Source organism: Dermacentor silvarum, chromosome 3, assembly GCF_013339745.2.
Source record: "Dermacentor silvarum isolate Dsil-2018 chromosome 3, BIME_Dsil_1.4, whole genome shotgun sequence".
NCBI lineage: Eukaryota > Metazoa > Arthropoda > Arachnida > Ixodida > Ixodidae > Dermacentor > Dermacentor silvarum.
This window is the reverse complement of record NC_051156.1, coordinates 172,893,352-172,915,038: the sequence shown is the minus strand read 5'-3', so window position 1 is coordinate 172,915,038 and position 21,687 is coordinate 172,893,352. Positions and strand designations below refer to the sequence as shown.

Genomic DNA, 21,687 nt, shown 5'->3' with positions numbered 1-21,687 from the left:
TTATTTATCAACTTTTTCACAATATTGGAAAAACACATGCAGCAGTTACACCGATAAAGAAGGGAAATGCAAGTGCATTAATACAAAATTAAAACATAAGAACAGGTACGTCCAACAAGCATTGTTATAGAATTAAAAGAAAAAGGCATGTAGTAGGAGAAGTTAAACAAACCTCAGTGAGGTACGAGTTGTATGTCATGTAATGCTGGCAATTACTGTTTCTCGAAAATGGTCAACATTAGTGATGCCTTTCTCCTTCCTTCGCCTGCCTCTCCCTACAATAAAATCGGTTTTCCCAGCAGGAATTATCTTCAAGCAGTCTGAGAAAATGCTTCATAATAATACCAAATAGGTCCATAGTGATTTGTTGCCGTGTATTTATATCTCGACATTGCAGAACTATGAGAGTTTGTACGGAGGAAACTACGGTGGCTGGAATCCGCTTCAAGCCAGGCATGTGCGTCGACATTCCCATGGCCGGAATCCACCATGATTCAGAATATTTTCCTGAACCGGACAAGTTCAATCCAGAGAGGTGGGTTGTCATTGTTGGAAAAAGCAAACAATATCAATGCTCAGATCTTAACCTCCGCAATCTCCTTGGTTCCAATCTTCTATTGAAATATCAGTGCTTATGGCGCACTGACATAAATAAATATGAAAGGTTCCCGCATTAAGTTATATCCTATATAGAACTGCCCATTGCTTTCAAACTGTTTTGTCTCCAACCTGCAAAAAAAAATGGGTTGAATAATAGCAATGTAGTGAGTTTGTGAGAAGACGTTGTTACAGTGAGCTTGCTCGGGCCACTCAAATGACCCCTTTTACTAATGGCTGATGTTGTGTATATATTTCGCTCAATCGGCAATTAGTGTGCATACTAAGAGTCTTAGCGCAAGAAAAGTAAAATTAATCGCGCAGTATGGCGGTGAGAGACCAGTCCTAAAAGTGGATGCATGCTTTACAGATACCCCATTCGGTAGTTAACACACGCATGAATTTTTTTTAGCCGGAGACTTTTCGCGATGCAATATGTCACAAACTAAGGTCAAACCCATTTCGTGTTTGTCTTTTTTTGTGTTATTTCATTGTTCGTTGCGAGGTTCTTCAGTGGTGTCGGTGTTCTTAATCACCTCCTTGCTTGTACGGCACACAGGGCTTTTTTTTTTCGGCGTAACTGCAACTGCTCCCGTATGGTCATTGTATGCTTGCCTACAGGTTCATGCCTGAAAACAAGGACGCCCTGATGCCGTTCACGTACATACCGTTTGGGGCCGGACCACGTAATTGCGTCGGCATGCGTCTCGGCTTGATCCAAGTGAAGATAACTCTAGCTTGCCTGCTTCAGCACGTTAAACTTGAGACGTGCCCAGAGACGCCCGTAAGTATTGTATATGAAGAAAAATGCAGTGGCAATTCAGCGGCAAATGCGAGAGAAATGCGTTAGCGATATGTCGCACCCCTTTGGGGTTCCTGATTCATGAATGAAACCGCGTTCACCACATTGGAAAGTGTTGCTCACTCGACACACGTGCTGCCTCTTTGAGAAGCGAAGTGCAACTGGCGGTGGTCCGGAGCAGACCACCGTCAAATTTAGTACACAGACATACACTTTTTTACACTTTGACGCTACTAATGCTGGTGCAGTAAAAACGGAAGAACCAACCTTGGGTTGATATCCCTCTGAGGAATACACAGCGTATTACAAAAAGAGACGCGCTGCAGATTTTAGTTGCGAAAGCATCCCTCAGCCACCATAGTGGACATTGAAGAACAAGTGTTACATTTAATCAGCATTAAATCATGTTGAATCCCAAGACACGACGTGCTTGACCCTGTACAAACGCACCGTAGTGCCCCAGTACGTTTAGAGAAGCGCAGCGATTTTCGGGCACAAAGACTTGCTTGCTTGATACCTATGTCAAGCCATCTACCCAATACGGGGGGGATGGCCAAGAAGTCGGCGGTTAAGCGCGTCCTGTAACTTTTTTTTTTATCGTCAGCTACATTGTTGGGATGCGACGCGCCTAACGCGTCAAGCGCCTCCAACGCTGCCTTGCACGAGGGAAATTCTTAAGGGTGTTTTGTTTTCAGGCATGCGCCCGTGGCCTGTTGCCTAAAAAATGAATAAGGCTCCCTTGAGAATTTCCCTCGTGTAAGCCAGTTCTTAAGAGCCTTGGCGCGTTAGGCGCGTCATGTGTGCACGGTCTTAACGAAAAAGAAAAAAAAATAAGCCTGTGGACTAATGTTACAACATTAAGCATCAATATATATCTATATATCGGGATATCCGCAATTCCCGTTAGCTCTCTGATTCACACCGATCTGTTCCTCTACCTTAGCGTTACGTCTAACACTATTTGTCCCAACGCTCTTTGTGTGGTCCTTGTTCTCAAGCTTTCTTCTTAACCTCCTAGTTTCTGCCTCAAATGTTAACACTGGTAGAATGCAATGATTGTACACTTTACTTTTCAACGACAGTGGTAAGCTCCTAGTCTAGATTTCGCAATGCCTGCCGCATGCACTCCAACCCGTTTTTATTTTTCCGTAAATTTTTTCTCATCCACTGTGGCTGCACTTCGAAGGGGGCGAAATGCAAAAACAACCGTGTAGTTAGATTTAGGTGCACATTAAAGAACCCCAGGTGGTCTAAATTTCCTGGCGTCCACCATTACGGCGGGCCTCATAATCAGATCGTGGTTTTGGCACGTAATACCCCATAATTTGATTTCTTTTTCATGGAGCTAGATAAACGTACTGTTGTACAGACTCGATAGGCTGACCGGCGATCCTACATTCTTTTTCTCGTGTCAGGCTGTTGAACATTACCTTTCTGTTCAGCATATTATTCTTCAATCCCACTCTTACGCTTTCTTGGTTAACGTCCTTAATCATTTGTTGTAGTTCGTCCCCAGTGTTGCTGAACAGGACAATGTCATCTGCCAAACCAAGGTTACTGAAATATTCGCCGTTGCACCCTCACTCCTAAGCCTTCCCAGTCTAATGGCTTGAATACTTCTTCTAAGCATGCAGTGAGTAGCATTGGGGAAATTGTGTCTCCTTGCCGGACCCCTTCCTTGTTAGGCAACTTCCTACTTTTCTTGCGGAGAACGAAGGTAGCTGTGGAATCTTTGTAGATATTTCACAAGATATTCACGTATGCCTCATTTACTCCTTGATTACGCAATGACTCTTTCAAGGGCATTTTCCTAATCTATTAAAGCCATATATAGGGATGTTGATTGTACTCTGCTGATTTCTCGATTACCTGATTGATGGCATGGATGTGATCCACCGCAGAGCATGCCTTCCTGAAGCCAGCCTGTTCTTTTGGTTGTCTGAAGTCAAGTATTGCCCTGATTCTATTGGAAATTATCTTGGTGAATATTTTATACAATACTGAAAGCAAGCTAATGGGTCTATAATTCAATTCTTTAACGTCTCCCTTCTAATGGCTTAGTATAATGTTGGCATTCTTCCTGCTCTCTGGTATTCTTTAAGTCGTGAGGCATTGCTATTGCAGTTGACAGAGAAGGAAACAGAGCTGGACAGGCCATGTAATGCATAGGGTAGGTAATCGGTGGACAAATATAGTGACAGAATTGGTGCCAAGAGAAGGGAAGCACTGTCGAGGACGGCAGAAAATTAGTTGGGGTGATGAAATTAGGAAATTTGCAGGTGGAAATTAGAATCAGCTAGTGCAATACAGGGGTAATTGAGATCGCAGAGACAGGCCTTCGTCCTGCAGTGGACATAAAAATAGGCTGATGATGATGGTGGTGATATATCGGGAACATACCTAGCAACACCTGGGGTCCCGACTGGACCATAAATGGCCATGAACTGAAAACCTCCCCACCTTGCCAAGACAGCCGACTCTGTCATAAGTAATTTAAATAAATGATTAGGTATTACGCACTAAAACAGCAATTCTTTTATGAGGCACGATGTGGTCGAGGGTTTCGTAAAAAATATCACAAAGAACACCCAGTGCTCTTTAACATGGCATAGTACACAAGCGTTTTTTTTCATTTCTCCCCATCGCAATGGGACCACCACTGGAGGGATCGACACCGCGACGTCGTGCTCAGCAGCGACACTCTATAACCACTGAGTAGTCATACTTTCCATAGAAAATAGTACCATGCTGCTGACTTGTTAGCAGCACGTCTACAAAGATTGCACGTTCGGTTGACTACTGCGAGCATTCACAAAAAAAATTACTTCAGGGCAGCATTTCCGTATTAGCCTTTCCTAAGCTGCATTTATGAATTCAATTGCACTTGGTGCCTTCATAAAGCAGCTTTAAATCTGGATGACAAAAAAAATGGTTATCCGTCTCACGAAGCTGCCATGTCTACAGGACCTAGCGTTAGAACTTTTGGGGATCTGGTATGATGGCTGGTTAGGAACTTCTCGGTGCTTGGTACAGCTACAAAAGGCCACAATAGCGCTGCTGCGATTTTTGAGGGCTACCGAACTGAGTGACCGTCTACGATGCGGATTGAGATGTGATGTAGAGCATAAAAGTGTTACTATGTCGGTGATATCCACCGGGGACTTTCTCTTCTTCTCTTAACCTTTCCCTCCCATTTTCCCTACCCCAGTGTAGAGTAGCCAACCCGGCTAAGTCTTGGTTAACCTCGCTGCCTTTCATTTGTCTTTTTTCTCATCTTTCTCTCTCGGTGCTCAGACAAACGTAGCCGGGCACTAGCTTGCAGCAACCTACGAATACTGCACTGGCTGAAGCGTTGTTCTAAATATCTATATGGTGTAATGTGTGCCTAACTGTCATATCTTTATTCTAGCGAAGAGATGTTGCAGTAACGGGCAGCCACAATACGTATGTGAATATAACGGCATCATTTCAACGACAACACCAAGTTCGAATGGCTGATTGCAGAATTTTGATTTAGGCCATAAAACATGTGGAAAAAATACGACATTTCTAAATTTGAAGCAGTGGTTTCTATCTTCTTTCTGGGGTTTTACGTGCTTTTCCAGTTCTGGATTATGCGGCAGGCTGCAGTGGGGGGCTCCGAAATAATTTTGACCAGATGGGGTACTTTAATGTGCACTACGCAATGCAACTCTACGCAAGCACAAGGGCGTTTACGCATTTTGGCATTTCGCCTCCATCGAAATGCGGCCGCCGCGGCCGGGATTCGATCCCTCGACCTCGGCTCAGCAACGCAACGCCTTAGCTAACTGAGCCATAAATTTGAAGCAATGTCAACGCCATACTTAACAATTTGTTAATGCATAACAAAATAAGATATTGCAATTATTTGAAATACACCTGACAGAGGGTAAAGTTATCAAAATAACGTTTTGCGCATGTCTCATTAGTAAAATATGAATGATAAAATGTCACATCTAGCACGCGGAAAAAAATTGCGTTATGTGGTTTATCCAATGAACACCCCGAAAATGTGGCATATTGTCATGTTGCGGTGGTAGGCAGCTTTCCGTTTGGTGAGCTGTTTTTCTTTGTTTAGACAATCCTGTCCCTTTATTTGAAGTATGTGAATGCTCAAATAAATATACCTCAGGCAATCAAGCGGTAACTTCGAAAGGGCTATGTTCAAGCAAGATTCTTTATTATAGTTGATCGACCGGTTGCGTAATGAACGCTTTTCCTCATTTTGCATCGATAGATTCCCATTCAGATGAACTCAGTGCAACCGTGAAAAATTGTTTGTCATGTCAGAATTTAGTTTTCCAATAAGTGATCTACAGAAGTCAGATCTGCTATTTTTGTCTCACCCAAATATGCACGACACGAAGTATTGAACGAAAGAAAGTTAAAAGCAATAAAATCTCAAGCCAGACGTAACAAGATGCATTTCTTGAATTTTCGTATAGAAAGTGTTGCTTTATGCACTCTTTCTTTGGCACTGTGTAATTGCTGCTTGCGGGAGTTGTGACAACCTGTGCGGTGTCAGAAAAGCTGACAGTACATTTTGCTTGCTCAAAAATTGTTGCGGCTACGTGTTGTTAAAAAATACACCAAAGTGTATTTAGGACATCTTTATCTGCGTCATGTGAGAAGCTGCTTTTTGTGGCTTCTGGGCAGTGTCCTCATGTAATTACCAGCCCGAAGACGCACTTCGAGAACCTTCTCAATGATTGATACATGATGTCAGTCGGGTTGGTTTCCGCGTCATCGTTTACGTTGGCGTGGCTGTTTATGCGTTCACAAAAATACAATTGGCTTCAAGTGCAGCGAACAGTGTCGCCTGCTATGCAAGGCCGTCAATCCAGGACTCCCGTTGAGCCCAATAGCATTCGTTAGTGACAGCTACAGAAATTTGGCTTTACCGAACTAGTGGTGCATATTTAGTGACTATTTTCTGCATTTATTTGTGGGAAGCTACGAACACCCAAATGCACCAACAGATTTCCCTCAAATCCAAAAGTTCGCCTTAACCGGGTCAGTTAACTGTAGTCTGCCGTGTTCCAATACTGAAATGCACGCGCAGGCGTGAAGTTAAAGAAGTTTCATAAACGTGGTCAGGATAGCAAAGTACACGCGTAATTGGGTTATTTTCTTGAAAGGCCGTAGAAAAACTTGGATTGTGAAATTTTGCGAGGAACTCTTCAATATCAGAATGAAGTTTTCACTGCCGTCTTAAACCTTCGTGCTCCTCAAGGGCTCCTAGTTTAATAACAGCTGTCTTGCTCGTAAAGAATTACTACTTAAAGTGAAATTCGCTCATTTGACTGCTCAAACTATTGCGTTTTCTTGCATTTAATAGGTACCGCTAAAGTTCAAGCCGGGACAACTTCATCCTGTCTTCGATGGAGGATTGCACCTTCGGGCAGTGCCTCGTCAGCACTCTGCAAGCAGTGTTTCTTAATAATCAAGGATTTGTTTTATGCAAGTGGTGACAGAAGCGCTTGTTATTTATTTTTTGAGCGTCAAGAAAAAAATTAAGGACCCCGCTGATTGTATTATCTAAAAATTCAAGCACTATAATTTGGAGTCTACGAACAGAAATGTAGGCATGAAATGAAAGTTCAACTAGTAAACAATTGCTCTTCCTCATGCGCAGGACACAAAATATTTGGTTTTACAGGATGTTCGCGCCAAGTCTTTCAACATCGTCGGCACGTACATTTTGCTTGTAAGTAATGCTGTTTATGAGAACTTGCTCTTAGCTAGTTCAAGCTGGTTATAGCTTTCTTGTACTTTACAAATGGCCCACGACAAAATGACGCACACAGTTAGCAGTGAAACAACACATTTAAATGACATCTTTGAATGTACAACTTTTAGAAAACTGGCAATTGTTAACTTTTCGACGCAATTGGCTATACTGTGATGATCTCCACTGATCATGTGTAAAATAATAATAAAACCACCAGCGATATCAATAAATGCTACCAGCCAAATACGTAGTTTCTCAAAAATCGGAACGTCCATAGTGGTACCCAGGTGAAACAGCATTCTCCCTGGCTCTTTAAAACGTTAATTGTGAGACTCTTGATGTCCACCGTGTCTCTTATCACAGTGTTCTTGCTTAATAAATGCTTTTTCTTTCAATGACGTGTCCGATCTCTGTCACTCCGATAGCACCCCAGCATGTTTCTTCCAATCTACTTGTATTAAGTACCTTCTGAAGTAAATATCACCGAGCATTAGCTGGCGCATGCATCATATTCATAGGTGTCCAATCTCCTTCTATCTTCCTCCCTCTAACCACTCGCGTTGACAGCAAAGCAGCCCCTTTTCAGACTGACTTGTCAACATTTCGTCGTCGTGCTTTTTCTCATCATGTCTCGTTCTTGCTTGCATTGACCATATCATTCAGGAGTGAACATTTATGTGCATCAAAATTGAGTTTCTTCTGTCCTGGTGTGTGGCGGAGCTTGTAGTGCTTGGTATGTGGAATTCCAATTCTGCAGTGGCCGAAATTAGATCCCGCGCCCTCGGGCTCATTAGGGCAACGTCATTGCCCCCATGCCACCACGGTGGGTTAGCGCTTGTTGAGCCAAGGCTGAAAGAAAACTTATAAAACTAGATTATCTTTTGAAAATTTTACTCGGCATTCCTATCATTTGCTCTGCTTGCCGTCACTTCGGCAGGAATTATACAGCTATTTTGACACACGCATTCGAAAGAAAAGGTTGGCGTGAGAAAGCGCTACGTCTTCACTGTTCGCATTCGACGGTGCATAGACAGATAATGATGTCGCTAGAGGAGGCGCGCCCCACAAAGGCGGGGTAAGCGGCTTGCGCCTAAGATCCCTATATAAGAAAAGTACCGCCATCCTTTGATCAACGCCGCGTCTCTCTATCCTGCATCTCTGATTGGACGATGATAGCGCGCGCTTTCACTTCTTTATATTTTGTTCGTTTTTTTCGCCTCAGAGCCATGTTGAAAGTCGCACTGCGCAGTCTCGGTCACCGGCGGCAGCGCGCGCCCGACTTGAAGCTTCAACGTGGACTTTCTAGGGGCGCCACCGTCGACTTGCTTGCGCAAGCAAAAAGTAAAGAAAAAAACAAGTGCTTTAGCTAGGTGAGGAGACGGCGGAGGAAAGAGTAGATGACGGTACTTTTACTATATAGGGACTTGCGCCGATTGTGCAGACAGCGGGTATCTCACGGTGTTTTGATATTGTGTTGATAAGAATAAGAGGTGCTGGCGCCTAGTATTGCCCAGCCTTCTCTGTTTGAAACGAGGAAACGGCGTGCACAGGGAGCCACTCGTGTTGACCTACGCCGCTCTACCTTGACATTTTCTACTCTGCTGCTTTCACGTGTCATGCGCTATATTTGTTCGCTCACTGCCGTCAAGTTAACTAAGGCAAGCGAAAAACTTGGGTAATCGTGCAAGGCCCGGTACGTTGGACTTGAGCACCAGCAAGCAATTCACCAAACATTGAAGGATTTGTATACATTCCTTTCAGTAGCGTCGAATTGGTTCTGAAGTCTCGTAGTCTGGCAGTCTCGGGGCACTAAGCAGCACTAGAGGATCCATTAGCCCGATATCATTGAAATGCTGTGCCTCGGTCGTAACAGTATTATTTATTTTACAGCGATGCTGTTAAGGGCTCACTGTTCGATGGTCGCGTCCGGAAATAGAAAAAAAAAAAAACACCGCATATCCACGGAGTGAAAGATGATGAGTGGGCGAAGCTCCGGAGGGAATCATCGGTAAACCGTGAACCTTCCGTGTAATTCGCCCAGTCTCGCCGCACTAAATCGAACGATTGACTTCCACCAATGACACGCGCCATATGTGACGTCATTCCTATTTTATAACAGCGCCCTTCATTATAATTGCACCATCTCCCGCTTAAGGGGACGCTAGCACAAACGCGTTAGAAACGTGCAGTACTCTCTAGTAAGGGGGAGAGGCCACAGCGTCTTACGCAGCCGTTTACACATGCCGGAACGTGCACCGCGTTTGCCGACGCCGTCAGCGTTTATGAATACGGGGGTAAGGCGGAGAGGCCACAGCGTCTTACACCAGCTTCTTACACGGCCGTAACGCGCTAGCACAAACGCGTTAGAAACGCGCAGTCTTTCGTTAATGTTGGGTATTTATTGCCATCGTGGTGCGTGTGTCCATGTGCGCTTCGTGGCGTAGTGGTTAGCGCCGCGCGTTCGGAAGCGAGGGGTCCCTGGTTCGATTCCGCTACGGACACAACTTTCGGAATTTTTTTTCTCATAAAAGTAGACGTGGCTACCTACTACAACGACGACGACTACTACTACGACGACGACTACTACTACTACATACTACAGAGGAGCGACAGACCCACACCCTAAGGAGCTTCGCCCCTAAAGCTCTCATTGGCTGTATGCTGTATATGCGAGTGAAAGCGCGCGAGGGGTGCGCGTTTTCACAATGAGCGAACGCACGGCGGAGAGCAAACGCGACTTATGTGCGAGAGAAAGCGCGCGAGGGCGAGGGACGCGCGCTTTCACGGAGAGCGAACACACATTGCAGCCGCAGGTGCACCCGCCGAGGCAGGGACCTCTGCAACGCCATCAGCCGAGCAGGCCTGGTGGTACTCAACAAAGGAGGACCCACCTACGTCCGCCGTGGGGTGAGCACAGCCATCGACCTCTCCCTTACCACCGAGCAGCGCTCCTATGACTGGGCTACAACTCCCGACACTTGGGGCTCTGATCACTTCCCCATCTTGATCACCCCAGGGTGTGGGAGAAGGCCGAGGTCACGAACATACCATGTCACAGACTGGTCCCTGTTCAGGAAGCGCTGCAGTGAGTTGGAAGATGGCTGTGACCTCCTGAGTGCCATCATGGAGTGCGCCCAGGCAGCCACAGTCCAGTGCTCTGCTCTGCCCGATACCCCTGCCCCGGATCTGCTCCTGCTCAACCTCCGTGCGTCCAGGCGACGCGTGGAGCGCCGAGCAATCCGGACGGGCAATGCAGAGCACTGGACCGAATACAGGAGAGCGGATGCCCGCTGCAGACGACAGGCCAGGCGCAGAAGGAGCCAGAGCTGGGGGAGCCTCTGCGCCACCATCGAGAACCGCTCCAAGGGCCCCCTGGCCTGGCGCCTCCTAAAGTCCCTCACCGGCAGGAAGGTCAACCGCCACCCCGTCCTCGCGGTGGCTATCTCGCTGGGCATCAGCGAGGCGGCCCTGGCGGAGTTGCTAGCGGACCACTTCGCCCCCCCGGCTGCCCTCGCTGCTGCCACCCTGCCGGTCGGACTTCCCCCTGCCAACCCGCCTACCTGCCTGCTGGAGCTGCATCCGGAGTGGGCGACCAGCCAGATCGCGGCCATCTGCCAGGACCCACTGACTCTCCACGAGCTGCAGACGGCCCTGAGGAGGGGCAAGCGTCGCAGTGCACCGGGAGCTGACGGAGTGACACTCCAGATGCTCTGCAACCTGGCCACCAGTGAGCAACGACGCCTGCTCGACTGCTACAACAACATCTGGTGGTCAGGACAGGTGCCGGAGGCCTGGCGCACAGCCATCGTGGCTCCCATTCTGAAGAGCAATAAGCCGGCCAACGAGCTGTCCTCCTACCGACCGGTCTCCCTCACCTCCGCTGCCTGCAAGGTGATGGAGGCCATTGCTCTGGCACGGCTCGAATGGGTGGCCCGCGCCTGCGGGTTCCTCGCGGACCAGCAGACAGGCTTCCGGCGCCGAAGGTGCACTGCGGACTCCATCGCAGACGTCGTCTCCACCCTGGAGGACGCCAGGGCTAGCGGAGACCTCGCCATGCTCCTCCTCATCGACGTCAAGGGGGCGTTCGATGGCCTCCCACATGCGGTCGTCCAGCAGGCTCTGGACCTCCTGGGCATTGGCGGCAACCTGCGGTGGTTCCTGTCATCGTTCCTGAACGACCGCACCCTCAGGGTCCGCGTGGGCCATGCAAGGAGCACTCCCCGTCCCGTCGCAGCAGGCGTACCACAAGGGTCAGTGGTGAGCCCGTTTCTCTTCAACCTCGCCCTGGCCCGGTTGCCTGCTGCACTGCCGACCGACCCTCACTACAAGGTGGAGTGCTCCATCTACGCGGATGACATCGCCCTGTGGGTGCGGGGACCGCCGCAGTCAAGCCGCCACGTGTGCCTGGCCCTCCAGAGAGCCCTGGACACCACGGCCGCCTACCTGGGAAGCATCGGACTCTCGGTTTCGACGGGGAAGACGGTGGCCCTCCTCGTCCACCCGAGAGCAGCGGCACGGCGCTCAGCTCCCCGGCTGCAGCTGGAAGGCGTGCGCATCCCATGGAGTACGACTGTGTCGTACCTTGGGCTGCGCATCGACCACCGGCTAACCTGGCTACCGGCAGTCGGGGCCATGCAGACCCAGACCATCAGGGTCCGCAAGGCCGTGTCGCAGCTCCTTGCCCGTGGAGAGGGCTGCTCGGTGAAGTGGGCCCTGCGGCTCTACGAGGCGGCGGCCACATCACGCCTGCGGTACGCCCTCCCGCTGGTGGCGCTGCCGCCACGCCGCCTCGAAAAGTTGGAGCTGCAGCACCGGGCGGCCATCCGACTCTGCCTGGGCGTCCCCCGGAGCTCCCAGATTGCCGCTACCCTTGCGGAGGCTGGAGCATGGCCCCTGTCGCTCCTCTTCCTGCAGCAGGGGCTGAGGCACGTCGACCGCCTCCACCATGCTCCATGATGGCAGAGGCCTGCTGCGTCGCCTCCAGTCCCGGCCTTCCTCAAGGATGGGTCAGCTGTGCCGCCTCTACGAGGAGGTGGTTGGCAACCCACCGCCGAATGCGGTACAGCTGCCCCCACCGCAGAGGCCTCCTGTCTCCATCGCCACGGAGCTGCCCGGGATTTCGAAGAGGCGCTCGCCCGCTTGCGCCCTGCAGCAGACGGCCGCCTGCCTCCTGGACGAGACCCTCGGAGACCACCTCCTGGTGTACGTCGACGGTTCGGTGGTACCGGACACCGGCTCTGCCACGGCGGCCTGCACGGCACCAGCCCTGCAGAAGAGCAGGCAGTGTCGACTGCCCAGACACGCCAGCTCGACTGCAGCGGAGGTGGCAGGCCTCCACCTGGCCGTCGACCTACTCTCCGAGGAGCTTCCTGGGGTACCAGCGGCCATCCTCTGCGACTCCAAGGCAGCCCTCCTCGGCCTGCAGAGGCCAGAAAGTGCCAGCCTTGGAGTCGCACTGCTGTCTACCCGGCTGACAGCGCTGCAGGACGCGGGCCACCCGGTGTCCCTGCACTGGATCCCCGCCCACGTAGGGATCCCGGGCAACGAGGCAGCCGACACCCTGGCGAAGGACGCCCACCACACCACTGTGCCCCTCAGTCGGGCCGTGACGGAGGGCGACTTCACAGGACTGAGGCTGCGGCGACACCTGGCGACCCACCACCCAGACAAACGGGTGGCACTGGGATGCCCCCCACGACCACTCCCCCAGCGAGGCCTGGCTCGCAGGGAGACCACGCTACTTCTCCAGCTCCGCATCGGCTGCAGCTGGACGGCAGCACGCAGCTACCGACTGGGACGAGCGACGTCCCCGGCCTGCAGCTCCTGCGGGGAGCCGGAAACGATCGAACATCTCCTGCTGGCCTGCCCGGCGTACCTCCAGCAGCGGGGCCCACTCCTGCAGGAGTTCCGCCGCCTGGGCCTCCCCTCTGGCAAGGAGGAAGATCTACTCTTCCCCGGCCGACACCACCTTTCTGCACTTCGAGGCGTCGTGGAGTACCTTGACTCGTCAGGGCTCTCCGCACGCCTCTAAGGACATTTCTACAAGCGGGAAGGCCTCGCGGCCTCCCATCCCATCCCGGGCCTAACAGGTCTGGCACAACACCCCTGCAGACCCTGCGTCACACCAAGGCCTTCCATCTCGGCCTGATACGTGCCGCCTATGCCTGCCGGTTTTGCTTCGCCCAGCCATGGTGACTCCACTCTATCCCTTCTTTCGCTCCCACTTACCCCTCCCCGTTGGCGCTGAGCCGTGCTCCCTCAAGGGCTGCAGAAGATAGCGTCAACCTTTCCCTTTCCCTCAAGAACCACTTATCATCATCATCATCATCATCGAACACACGGTGGAGAGCAAACGCGACTTCCCAGTAGAAGGGGAGCGGTAGGCGAGGAAGGCATCGAGGCACCCTAGACTTTGCGTGCCCGCTCTCCCACTGTGGCGCATGCGCGCAGCCCTGCCGGCCTCTGCTGCCGATTGTCTCTGGCCTCTCGACCGCCTCTCGTCCAACAGTGTCGACAACGGTGTTTAGCCGTTCCTTCACGTTGCCAGCGTTTTGACAGCAGTTGTGTGCGGTCACACAAACAACGCGCATAACTGTTGTCGGCGGCGGCGGCGTTTTGCCCGCGTTAGCACCAAACGCACGCGGCGTTGGTGACGTTTTTATGAAGAACGCGCCAACGCCTCCTATTTAGGAGGCGTCAAAAAAGTTGTCGCAGTTTCACCTGAAAGGTGAAGCATCAATTGCGATAGCAAATTTGAAGAGAGCTATACGGAGTAATGATAGCAGCTTTATCAGCTGTATAAACTTGGACATGCAGCAGCACCGGCAACACGCAGAACTGTTGTCCACGCCGTCGGCGTTTTGCCGGCGTTCGCTCAAAATGCGTGCGGCGTTGGTGACTGTTGCTGGAGCCTCTGATATAAATAGGCACTTGGTGCCGCAGCTAAACGTCGCCTCCCTTCCCTCCCCTCCCCCCACGGCCTTTCGTGTGTCGGAAGAACGCACGTTTGCTCAAAATATATGGTGATTGTAGAGGACGAAAGAGACGCCTACTTCTGCAGCCCTTTTGGCGCTGAGCCGTGCTCCCTTAAGGGCTGCAGAAGATAGCGCCAACCTTTCCCTTTCCCTCAAGAACCACTTATCATCATCATCATCAGCCCTTAAGGGAGCACAGAGCAGAACTAAAGCCCCTATATAAAAGCAGAACGCGCGTTTGTTCTCCGCCGTGCGTTCACTCCCCGTGAAAGCGCGCGTCCCTCGCGCCCTTTCACTCGCACACCGATAAAAAAATCCGATAAAAAGATACCGATAAAAAAATCCTCATCAAAGCAAAGCACTTGGAAGCGCGCCGCGAGTAACACGATTTATGAACGCAAGCGTAGCCGAGTCTGAGCTAGTGTGATTCAATATGGCGGCGCCAGCGGGGTTGTCTCCACCCTGAACGGCGGCGCTGGCATCGAGGCACCCTCGATGCCAGCGATGCCCTCGATGCCAGGATGCCAGGATGCCAGCGATGCCAGCGATGCCCTCGATGCCAGGATTAGAACAAAGAATATTCCCGTTGGATGGCGTGAAAGCAAGATGAATCTCATCTACAAAGGCAAAGGAGATAAGGATAAGACGAGCTCGTACAGGCCAGTTACAGTAACGTCGGTGATATATAGAATGGCAATGCAAGCCATAAAATTAGAACTGTCGAAGTGGGTGGAGGAAAACGGTGTATTGGGGGAACTACAGAATGGGTTCAGGCCAGGCAGACGCTTAGAAGACAATATGTTTGTACTAACTCAGTGCATATAGATTTCATTAGCTCAGAAAAGACCTTTATGGGTAGCATTTCTAGATATTAAAGGAGCTTATGACAACGTAGACAGGGAATTGTTGTGGGATATTCTCCAATACGAAGGCATAGATGACGATTTCGTGGAGCTGCTGAGGGAGATATATCGAGACAACCAAGTACAAGTGGCATGGGAAGGCCGAAAAGGAAATGAAATGGTGGGAATTCACCAAGGATTGAAGCAAGGATGCCCTCTGTCACCATTGTTGTTCACACTTTACGTCAAGGGCATAGAAAGACGACTGGAAAACAGCGAATTAGGTTTTGATTTATCCTACATGCGTAATGGACAAATGGTGCAACAGAAGGTCCCTGGATTGATGTACGCAGACGACATTGTGCTACTAACGGACAATAAAAAAGATTTACAGATACTTGCGAATATCTGTGGGAACGCAGCGACAAATCTAGGCCTTAAGTTTAGCACAGAGAAATCAGGGATTATGATCTTTAATGAACACACGAGTAACTTCGTGGTGTCAATTCAACAGCAAGTAATACCCATAGTGAAGCAATATAAGTACCTCGGCGTACACATAAACGAAGGAAAGAATTACTCAAGCAACCACCAAGATAATCTGAAAATAAAGGGGAAGCGGAATGCAGCATTAATGAAACACAGAGCACTGTGGGGCCACAATAAGTATGAGGTGGTGCGTGGAATCTGGAAAGGAGTAATGGTGCCAGCGCTAACATTCGCAAATGCCATTATATGCTTAAAATCGGATATATTGGCGGGTTTGGAAGTTAACCAAAGATCAGTAGGCCGGTTGGCTTTGGGAGCACACGGTAATACGACAAATGAGGCAGTGCATGGAGACATGGGTTGGGCCTCTTTTGAAGTCAGAGAAGCACAAAGCAAGATTAGTTTTGAAGAAAGGCTCAGGAACATGGATGAAAATAAATGGGCGGCTAAAGTGCACAAGTATCTCTACATGAAAAGCGTGGACACAGAATGGAGGAAGAGGTCAAGGAAGTTGGCAACCAAGTACAGGATAATCGAAACTGTAAATAGACAACCAGGGGTCATCAGAAAGAAAGTGAGAGAAATAGAGACCGTGAATTGGATGCAAAGAATGGAAACGAAAAGGACAATGGAGATTTACAAGAATGAGAAGAAAGAAATTAGAAGGGAAAATCTGTACGATAACACAAAGGGCAGTGCCTTGCTATTTTAGGCTCGAGCCGGTTGCCTAAGGACGAAAACATATCGGAACAAATATTCGGAACTAGATGAGACATGTGTATGCTGCAGTAAAGATCCAGAGACCACTCAGCACATCCTAATGGAATGCGACGGGATCTACCCAGCGAGAACCGTAGGTAACGTGCAACTCCCAGAAGCGCTTGGGTTTAAAGTGGAAGGAAACATAAACAGATCAGCCGTAGAGATCAGCAAGAGACGATTAGAGTACTGGTGGAAAAAAAGCAGGGAAAAGATGGATACGACCTGATCTCTTAAAATCATAGGCAGCGGTACAAGCTAAATTTTTGAAAAAGGTATACAAAAATGCTAGATAAAGAACATGTGTAGTATACCTGATTAAATCAAGCAGGCTAGGTGACTATTTGTCGCCACCCCGTTTCAAAGGGGATGCCAATAAATCATCATCATCATCATCATCATCATCACCTAGTTTTGCAAGACGCGTAGCGCCACCTGTCGGTGCGAAGAGATAATAATTGAGTAGTGCCACGGCCGCCTGGATCGGCTGCTCCGGCCGGATCGGTTGCTCCGGCCGTCCCGGGACATTCGACGCGCGCCCCATTGAAAAATTGTTATTGGGGAAGTTGCCCCGCGCGCCGTGAGGCGGCGCTGTCCTCCCACCCCTCGGGTAGCATAACCGGGTAGAAATAACCAAACAGAGGTTATCTTATTTGTGGATAAAATCAAGGCAGGGGTGAAATTTCACCCACCACAAACTACAAAATATGTTCATAGTCATGGCTAGGTGGCGTATGCCACAGCCCGATTTAAAGGGTTCAGCCTCATCCATCCATCCATCTGCTGGCGGCGTCGCGGCCGTGGAGATGCTTGGAGAGATGCGCATTTGACAACCTGCACGTGGTGAAGATGGGTTGATTGTTGACCCAAAGTGTACTGACAGCTGCAAGAAACTGCACGCGAATTAAGGTACGTGGTGATAGATTCTTAAGTCGGCTTTACACAGCAAGGGTGTTTCTTTGTAGCATAGAGATAGCGATGCAGCTGACGCATAGGCAGGGTGTTTACGCGACTTTGTGTGGCGCATTGCATGTGCCTTGAGACATGTATTCTGGCGAGTGAGTTGCCGCTGTGCCTAAGCGCTTCCCCTGACCACGCTTGTCATTCTTTTCTTGCACTCGTTTTTCCCTTCAAAAAGAAACGTATTTCATCATCGTGGTCAATGTATGGCTGCGTTCTCGGGTCGAGCGCTGTGTTCACAGAAGTCTTTATATACAGACATCATGGTGGTAATAATAATTTTGCAGTACAGTTTCTCCAGCCTGATGTACCGATTGAATTAAATACTTGGGGCCCTTGCATGCGCGTCACATTTACATTGTGAAGTTCCCGCGATACATCAGTGGTACTGAAGCGGCTTTTCCTTTAAGCCTCGAACTACTATATGTTACTTGGAAGTGTTGCTGCTGAAGGCCCTTTGTAACTAGCATGTGTGCTTTCATATGCATTTCACATTGTTGTACCACATTGAATTGAGGCAAGTGATTTGTTTTTATAATCTCGCCTGAACGCGTGTAGTTTACTGTATTTTTCAGAAACATGCCGTACTGCTGCGTGCCATGCTGCAAATCGAGCAACAAGAAAAAGCATGGTCTTAGTTTTCACGAATTTCCAGTGGAGGAAACTCGTCGGCAAGCGTGGCTTAAAGCCATATCCAGGAAAGATTTCTTTCCCAATGACAGGTCCGCAAGTAGCGTCGTCTGCTCATTGCACTTCTTAAGCACAGACTACTGATCCGAGTCCGCCAAGACCCGGCGCCTGAAGCGGACTGCTGTCCCCAGTGTTTTTCCTGGCTACCCGAGCTATATGCAGTCCCCGATACCAAAAAAAAACGGCGAAAGTTGGAGCGGGAACAAACACCGTGCGCAATGCCTATAACAAAGGGTGTTATGGATCTGAACAGCGACAGCGAAGAAAATTGTGCAGTAACAGGGAGCCATGAAGACAGCAGTCATGTACTTTTACTTGCCAGTGACAACCCCCAAGATAGAGAAAATCGGCGCGCAACCGGTTCAATAGAATGTGCAACTCAAAAGACCGACGACATTGTCCCACATAAGCATTCAGATGTTAAGCAAGTAAACCACTTGAGAGTGCAGCTTTTCAGGAACAATGTTGCCATGCAAAGGCTTCGATGGGAAAATGAAAACCTGAAGAAGAAACTCAATGGTTTCAAGCCCAATAGACTGCACTCTGCATTGAGCAAATGCTTGCAAAAAGTGGGCACTGCAAAGTTTTGTCTGGAGGACTGTATAGTTGAACAGATAGCAAATGCACCAAGGCAGCGTCCTATTTGGTCACCGGACTTTGTAAGGGAGTGTGTAATCTTGTACTACCTGTCACCGAAGAGCTATCGTTACATTCGTAACCGAGGCCTTCAGAAGCTACCTCCGAAAAATACCTTCCTCCGGTATGTTAGGAGGTCAAACAGTAAAAGTGGCGTGACACCATTGATGAAAGAGCGTCTAGTGCAAGAGGTCAAGGAGCTGAAGGAGCAAGTGAAAATGTGTTCATTAATTATTGATGAAATGGCCATAAGCTCAAAGTATGTATACGACCGCAAAATGGACTGTTTTTTGGGGCAAGAAACAACGAAGTTTAGCACCATCAGGCAAAAAAATGTCAGCAATATTGTGCTTGCCAATAAGGTGCTGTGCTTCGTGGCTTCAGGACTGTCAACATCCTACAAAATACCGTGTGGTTTCTTCTTCACAAGCCGGTTAAGTGGCAAGGTGCTGCACCAGTTGACAAAGCATGTACTTGAAGAAGTTGAAAAGTGTGGTCTTTATGTGATACGAATTGTTACGGACAACCACAAAATTAATGTGACTATGATGAGACATTTCGGAAATAGATTACTAAAGCCAGTTGTGAGTCATCCATGCAACCCTGACAGGCAATTGTTTTTGTCATTTGATCAATGTCACATTATCAAAAATGTGCGGAACCTCCTTCTTGAAGGCGATATGACAAATGGAAGCCTCCCAGTAACAGGACTGTTCATAAAGAAGCTGTATGAACTCCAGAAGAATGAAGTTGTGAAACCAGTTCGCTTTCTAACCCAAAAACATGTTGAACCAAGCAACTTCGAAAAAATGAATGTCGGGAGAGCAGTTCAGCTCTTTTAAGATGAGGTGATTGCTGCAGTTTCCTTTCTTATGGAGTAACTCACTTACCATCCAAAAGCTGCGCCCTTCAGAAATGCTGCTGCAACTGTGGAGTTCATGAAGGCAATTCAAAAGTGGTTTGCTATCCATAATGTGGCCAACAGAAAAGCACAGCTGCACTTAAACAAGCCCGACCAAATGCATTTCTTCTGTGTGACAGACAGACGCTTGAATTGGCTTGAAGAGAAATGCCCACAGTACCTTGAAATTCTCCGTAATGCCTGCAAGTAGTGGCAAAAAATTCCTCAGCGCTGAAACTTATGAAGCACTGCTGCTGACAAGCAAGTCTACCGTTCTGTGTGTGAAGTACCTGAAGTGGATTGATTGGAGTGAAGTGGATTCTTTTATGTTCTCACCAGGAACCTTTCCACCGATCCGGTTGAGGTTCTCTTCAGCGCATTGCGTCAAATGGCAGGATGCAACGACTGCCTAGATGCTAGAGCTGTGACCTTCTCCCTGGAAAAGTTACTGCAGACAGGTATCCATGTGCATCAAAAGCATCAAATGTGGGAAATGGCCAGAGTGTTATGAGGTAGGTGCACATTTTTTGCTGCAAAACTGGGTCTATTTCATTTTAAGTTATTTCTTGTGGTTTAATTTCCCTTGTTTGCTAACACCATTCTCTATTGACACCGCAAGCAAAGTTTTGTGGCATTTCCATCTTCTGATGACGTCTCTGTGCCGCATCGATTTTTCCCCAGCATGCACAGTGCCTCTACATCAGCCCCTTCGGACAGGATTGTTGCAGACGTGCCCACAGGGATACCTTCAGAATCAGAGACATTGAACAATCCTCAAACCATCTTTCCTGCAAGCAGCCGCAGTGCACTATCTAGGTATGCAAGAGTGTTTTAAAAGCGTATGATAAATATTTGTTTTTTGAAAAGTACTGTTTTTCTTTGGCTCATTAATCTGTTTTTCAGGTACAGGTAACCAACTCATAGTTTTTTACTATTTTTTGACTTATCTGAACTGTGGAGTTATCTGAACCACCCAATATTCTGGATGATGAAAACAGTGTGTCGGTTGCAACTAGCAATGCATTACCCAGGTATGCACAATCCACAATGGAGTTTGGTAAAAATCAGTTTTTCGAACTGTAGTGCTGCTTTTCTCTGCTTTTTGACCATTGTAGGTGTCATATACTGGCCATTAACATAATGTTTGTACTGTTTTGATTTCCAGTTTTCTTGAACCACCCAGTTTTGTAGATGATGTCATCAGTGTACTGGCACCCTTGAAAGTAATGCCTTGTAAGTAGGAGCACATTAATTTGAGGGAGTTTTCATATGAAATTGTCTGTTTTTTCAAAAAGAAATGGGCTCCATATGCACTAGTTAGGCATCTGATGTGAGCATTTCCTTTTTTTCTTTTTCCAGTGCTACCACCACCTTCAACTGTGGAAAATGCTGCAGTAGCATACATCGCTGGATTCATTGCGAAGGCTGTCGAAGAACGGAAGACATGCAGCGCCTGTCCAAGTCCAAGTCTGCATAAATCAACATCAGCGTCAACAGTAATGGGACTCATTAATCATAAATCAAGAGGTGGTCTGGTGATCCCGAAGCCCGAATTTGTTGCTGTCCTCGTTAATGTAAAAAAGGCGGTTGACATCGCAGTCCCACATATTGGCAAGCATGATGTGCGCAAAAAGTTGGCAGCTTTAATTTGTCCTCACTTAGAGAGCTGCCCTCTTTTTGCTTGCCAGGCAAACGAAGAGCATGCATCAGCGATTTCTTCATTAATTGCAAGCAAATTTATAAAGCCCCTACTCTCAAATATTGGCGCAGTCGTTACGGACACAGCGGCTTACCGCAAAAAAACTAACGAGTAAGCCACTGAGCCGCAAAGTTCTCCGCGTTTGAAGGAGTACTGCGAGTGCACAAGCACTGTGTGTTTGCTACTGTAAATAAATTGTATGTATTGTGAAGGTGTTATGCTGGTAATTTCGCCATGAGTACAAACATGGCACTCAATTGTTTACTGATGGCTCAGAAAGTTGCTGAAAAAATGCCTGTCCATGGCTGTCGACTCGGGTAAGCAGCTTGATACTTCGTGCAGGAAGACGCGCGATGAGTTCGCTTATTTAACACAATAAACAGCTGCATTCGCATGTACAGATGCAAGACTGCCGCGACTTCAGCTCTCCATTTCAAATTTCCGAGTCATATCTCGCTTTTCAAAGCGTATTTTGACAGTCAATTGGTCAAGCTGTGGAAAATGTTAGTCATAAACAAAAGTTTGCGGGCTGCGGATTCGCGAAAAAAAAATCTTGGTTGCCTCGTCTGTCAACTGGCATTCCTTC

The 21,687-nt window shown here is 48.5% G+C and overlaps 1 protein-coding gene and 1 pseudogene across 2 annotated transcripts in view; both read left to right on the top strand.

Moving 5' to 3' along the window:
- Positions 1–7,562, top strand: part of LOC119446101 (cytochrome P450 3A41-like) — a 58,943-nt gene extending 51,381 nt beyond the window's left edge. Inside the window, exons 12-14 of one of the 2 annotated variants that reach the window (XM_037710450.2) lie at positions 398–535; positions 1,219–1,381; positions 6,759–7,562. In XM_037710450.2, the coding sequence (XP_037566378.1) occupies positions 398–535; positions 1,219–1,381; positions 6,759–6,860 (403 nt within the window). In that variant the 3' untranslated portion in view covers positions 6,861–7,562. The remainder of the gene's footprint in view (positions 1–397; positions 536–1,218; positions 1,382–6,758) is intronic. The other variant, XM_049663901.1, reaches the window with a different exon arrangement.
- A 12,228-nt stretch (positions 7,563–19,790) lies between these two features.
- Positions 19,791–21,247, top strand: LOC119445030 (uncharacterized; annotated as a pseudogene).
- The last annotated feature ends 440 nt before the right edge of the window (positions 21,248–21,687 follow it).